The sequence below is a fragment of the Eptesicus fuscus genome, chromosome 1 (assembly GCF_027574615.1).
Source record: "Eptesicus fuscus isolate TK198812 chromosome 1, DD_ASM_mEF_20220401, whole genome shotgun sequence".
NCBI lineage: Eukaryota > Metazoa > Chordata > Mammalia > Chiroptera > Vespertilionidae > Eptesicus > Eptesicus fuscus.
Window position 1 is genome coordinate 50697316 of NC_072473.1, and position 5406 is coordinate 50702721.

Sequence of the window (5406 nt, forward strand, 5' to 3'; positions counted from 1 at the left end):
AACCAGGGGACATGAGTGCTGTGAGACCCTTTATGGGTTCTCTGGTACCCCAGTGGTACAGATGGGGAGCTGTAACTAAGAGAACTTGTTAATGGTCCCACAGTTGATCAGATACAGAGCTGGGAGTAGAGCTCTCTCCACAGAACCACCAAATCCTCTGTTCCTAGCCCCTTATCACTTAGTCAGGGTCAAACCTTGAGCTGCTTTGTTTGGAATCAGGGATAGGGTTAAAAATCCCAGTCCAGTCAAGGATCTCTGGACCCCTGCAAATGTTTTTCCTTCAGGAAGCCTTTCCAAATTAGCCTTACCCTGGTTCTGTTAAGTCTCCACTGCTGTCTCCTCAGCATTTATACTTCATAGGACAATAAGCTAACGAGGGTGATCCCGCTCCCCCTCTGCCATGTAGTGTGGCATGTGCCCTTCCTGTGGTCTGTGTCCCATCTCCCCTTCTAAAACAATTGACTGGAGACGCGGAGAAAATGGCGGCCGGGGTCGAGGCGGAGGCCAAAGTGGCAGCGATGGAGCCCAAAATGGAGGGGGAGAGCGGTGCGCCCGGCGCACCAAGCGCAACGGAGTTCCGGGTCCGAAAGGTGAAGGAGAACGACCTACTCAGAATGAGAAGAGAAAGGAGAAAAACATAAAAAGAGGGGGCAATCGCTTTGAGCCATATGCCAATCCAACCAAACAATACAGAGCCTTCATTACAAACATACCTTTTGATGTGAAATGGCAGTCACTTAAAGACCTGGTTAAAGAAAAAGTTGGTGAGGTAACTTACGTGAAGCTCTTAATGGACGTTGAAGGAAAGTCAAGGGGATGTGCCGTTGTTGAATTCAAGATGGAAGAGAGCATGAAAAAAGCTGCCGAAGTTCTAAACAAGCATAGTCTGAGTGGAAGACCACTGAAAGTCAAAGAAGATCCTGATGGTGAACATGCCAGGAGAGCAATGCAAAAGGCTGGAAGACTTGGAAGCACAGTATTTGTAGCAAATCTGGATTATAAAGTTGGCTGGAAGAAACTGAAGGAAGTTTTTAGTATGGCTGGTGTGGTGGTCCGGGCAGACATTCTTGAGGATAAAGATGGAAAAAGTCATGGAATAGGCACTGTTACTTTTGAACAGTCCATTGAAGCTGTGCAAGCTATATCTATGTTTAATGGACAACTGCTATTTGATAGACCAATGCACGTGAAAATGGATGAGAGGGCCTTACCAAAGGGAGATTTTTTTCCCCCCTGAGCATCCACAACAACTTCCCCATGGACTTGGTGGTATTGGCATGGGGTTAGGACCAGGAGGGCAGCCTATTGATGCCAATCACCTAAATAAAGGCATTGGCATGGGAAACATAGGACCTGCAGGAATGGGAATGGAAGGCATAGGATTTGGAATAAATAAAATGGGAGGCATGGAGGGTCCCTTTGGTGGTGGTATGGAAAACATGGGTCGATTTGGATCTGGGATGAACATGGGCAGAATAAACGGTGGAGGTGGAGGCAGTGTCCCTGGGATCGAGAGGATGGACCCCCGCATTGACCGCATTGGGGGTACTGGCATGGAGCACATGGGCGCAGGCCTGGGCCATGGCATGGATCGTGTGGGCTCTGAAATTGAGCACATGGGCCTGGTCATGGACTGCATGGGCTCCGTCGAGCGCATGGGCTCTGGGATTGAGCGTATGGGCCCACTGGGCCTCGACCACATGGCCTCCAGCATCGAGCGCATGGGCCAGACCATGGAGCGCATTGGGTCTGGCGTGGAGCGCATGGGTGCCGGCATGGGCTTTGGCCTGGAGCGCATGGCTGCACCCATCGATCGTGTGGGCCAGACCATTGAGCGCATGGGCTCTGGTGTGGAGCGTATGGGCCCTGCCATTGAGCGCATGGTCCTGAGCATGGATCGCATGGTGCCCACAGGCATAGGGGCTGGCCTGGAGCGAATGGGCCCTGTGATGGATCGCATGGCCACCGGCCTGGAGCGCATGGGCGCCAACAACATGGAGCGCATGGGCCTGGAGCGAATGGGTGCCAAGAGCCTGGAGCGCATGGGTCCCGCCATGGGCCCAGCCCTGGGCGCTGGCATTGAGCGCATGGGCCTGGCCATGGGTGGCGGTGGCAGTGCCAGCTTTGACCGTGCCATCGAGGTGGAGCGTGGCAACTTTGGAGGAGGCTTCGCAGGTTCCTTTGGTGGAGCTGGAGGCCATGCTCCTGGGGTGGCCACAAAGGCCTGACAGATATTTGTGAGAAATCTCCCATTTGGTTTTACATGGAAGATGTTAAAGGATAAATTCAACGAATGTGGCCACGTGCTGTATGCGGACATCAAGATGGAGAATGGGAAGTCCAAGGGGTGTGGTGTGGTTAAGTTTGAATCTCCAGAGGTGGCTGAGAAAGCCTGCCGGATGATGAATGGGATGAAGCTGAGTGGCCGAGAGATTGACGTTCGAATCGATAGAAATGCTTAAGCAGTTGCCTTTTTTAAACATCGATACCAGACATCTGAATTTGTATTTTTTCTTGTTAACCATTTTAATTTTTTGGCTGGTTGTATAAAGATGTTTAAAAAATTCAGTTGCTTTTTGGGGTAATTTGAATTACTTTTTTAATGACTGGGGTTCCATTTTACTGTTTGCATTGAGATTGCAATGTGCACAATTTTTTTTGTAGTTGTGGCATCTTGTTGACATCAAATATGACTTTGATAATAAATACCAGTTCCTGAAAAAAAAAAATAAAACAATTGACTGATCGATAGATGAACAGATTGACTGGATGACTGCCTAGCTGGCCAGGACTGGTTAACAGACACATGGACTGTCTGGCTTTCTGATTGACTGACAGGCTGTCTAGCTGGCTAATAGAAACTGACAGTTGATGGACAGACTGACTGACAGACAGATGAACTGACAGATTGACTAACTATGGAAAGACCCCAGAGAATTCAGGAAAACCAGGACACCAAGCAGAGGGACAACACATACTGAGAATCCCTCAGCAAGCTTTTGTCAAGACACCTCTAGCAGCCTGTCACCAATGAGACACTAGGAAGTGGGGAAGGGGTGGTGGGAAAGAAGGGCTAATGGAAACCAGATGTACTGCTGACCTGCTTCAGTGAGGGGACTCAGGCGGAGGACCTGATCTGGCTGCTAACACTAGGACATTCCTGGTGGGCACCTTACAAAAAGGCAGGAAGGAGCCAAGAGGACTGGGGAGAGGGGCACCTTCCCCTGAGCATGCTGGACCTCATCTGGGCTTTCAGAAAGAGGAGCCTCATCCTTCTCCCTACTATATCCTTTATCTAGTTGACATTTAAAAATAATAAACCCTGTCTTGCTTTTTACAAAGAAACAGGGCCCTCAGTAGACTCACAGAACTTTGAGCTGGTTCCTATTAAGTTCTTTTTGCAATGGGAAGGCACTCCATTTCCACTTAAACCCTCATCATTCTGCTGACAAGTGGAAGTGAGTTTGGAGGCTGCTTTCTCATGTCTTTCAGGGTTGGTCACTTCATCCCCTCTGTGCCTGTCACTGCTGTCTTCCTGTACTCCTGGAAGGGGTAGGTATACATTTTGGAGGGGGGTGGAGTTTCCTTCTCTTCCTCCTTTTGAACCTTACCTAAAGGGGCCCATTTGTCCACAGGGATGAGGCCTCAGACCCTGTGGGAGGAGAAAGTGGGAATCTCTTTCTCCTCTACAGTCTTGCTAAGAGAAACAGGCTTCGGCTACAAGGGAGCCCCTGGAATATCACTTAATTTAAGTCATAACAAACACATTTGAAGCTCACAGGCCGGTGCAAAACAATATGATTAATAAGGAAAGACACAGAACAAATTAGCATGCCAGACGAGCAATTGTTTTCAGAGCAATGAAGCCAACCAGAGGCCAGACCTCCCTGCTGACCACCTTGCTCCCCATCCCAACCTGTCCTACCAACTTTTGGTCTTTTCCACTTACCTCCCCCTGGCAAGGGCCAGATGTTACAATCTAGGCAGAAAGAGGGGCAACAAAGGAGGGGACAAGGCCATGGTTAGTTTGCAGTCAGGGACAATTGAAAGGTCATGAAGTAGTCAAGAGTTAGGAGTTCTAGTCCTGGATCTGCTGTGAATCATTTCCCTGATGCTCATGGGTTAACAGCACACACGTTTCAGTTCAACATTAAGGAACAACTTTCTGGAAATCTGAGCTGACCAAAAGGGAAATAGTGAACTCCTGTACTAGAGGTATGTGAACAGCATGGGCTTAGCCAACCCACAGGATGTTGTTGAAACAACATGCTGAACGCTTACATCCATCACTCTGGTTCTGTGGCTCTGTGACCTTAAACAAATCAATTGACCAATCTGAATCTTAAGTTCCTCATATGGGAAGAGGGAATAATGGAAAGTCTTGTCTCCCTTACAGTGGTATTGTAAGGCCTAGAAGATATGCTGTATACACAAATGCTATGAAAGGGTTAGAGAACCGTAAAGAATGATTCGGAGTGTCACTGCTTCCCAACCACCAGTGTGGCTTATGCTGTTGATGGAGCAGGTAGCCTCCCAGCATCCCTTCTGCTTTCCCCAAACCTTCCCAGCTCCCAAGAGCTGGCTGATATCCCACCTACTACCTCCCTGACCTTACCAGCTTCCTTCTCTCTCTGTCCTGATCTGCGGCAGACAGTGACATTTGTATAATTCACTAATGATTCAGTTATCTACTGTTTCTCTACAGAATCTTGAACTGTTCCTAAATACTTTCGTGGTCGCTTTTCTTTCTCCCCATCCAGACCATACTTAGTTCTTCATCACACACTCTGTTCCAAAAAGTATTCAAAGCAGAAGGTAGTCTCAAGCTCCATGAGGGCCAGGACTAGCTCCTACTCATCCTGAGCAGACTAAGCATCATATCAGTCAGAGTCCTGGATTACACACACTAGGACCAGTTCTAGATAACTTCTTCATATGGGGGATATAGCTAACAGAATCTACCAGAGAATTGCGATCTCATCGTAAAACAAGGGAGGTGAGGTCCAGCTGTGATCATCCCCTAGGAGCAGACACTGCAATATCTGGACACTTATTCCTGTGCCAGGTGATTCTTGGTTCTCCTGTAGCCACTACAAGTAATCTTTTGCCATCAGTGAGCACATCTAATTGACTGCATTTAGGCCATGTGACAATACCTGACACATACAAGTATTTGTACCCTGCTACATTGCCAAATTCATTTATTAAATCTAATAGTTTTTTGGTGAAGTGTTTCAGGTTTTCTATTACAGGGAACTGGAAGAACTACCAGTTTTGGCTTCTGAACTGCTTCCAACCTATCCCGAGAGTCTTCTCCAAACAGCCAAGGTGTTCAGGAACTGGTCAGTCACCACTACCCTCTCCCGCCTAGTGCTATAGCAGTCATTGAATAGTTGGGGGCTGACG

The 5406-nt window shown here is 48.2% G+C and overlaps 1 protein-coding gene across 1 annotated transcript; it reads left to right on the forward strand.

Annotated features, from left to right (window-relative positions):
- The first annotated feature begins 479 nt into the window (after positions 1-479).
- Positions 480-2722, forward strand: LOC103299094 (heterogeneous nuclear ribonucleoprotein M-like). The gene is given in 3 exon segments (XM_054716725.1): positions 480-560; positions 563-1222; positions 1224-2722. Coding segments are annotated over 3 exon segments (1980 nt in total). The 3' UTR covers positions 2463-2722.
- The last annotated feature ends 2684 nt before the right edge of the window (positions 2723-5406 follow it).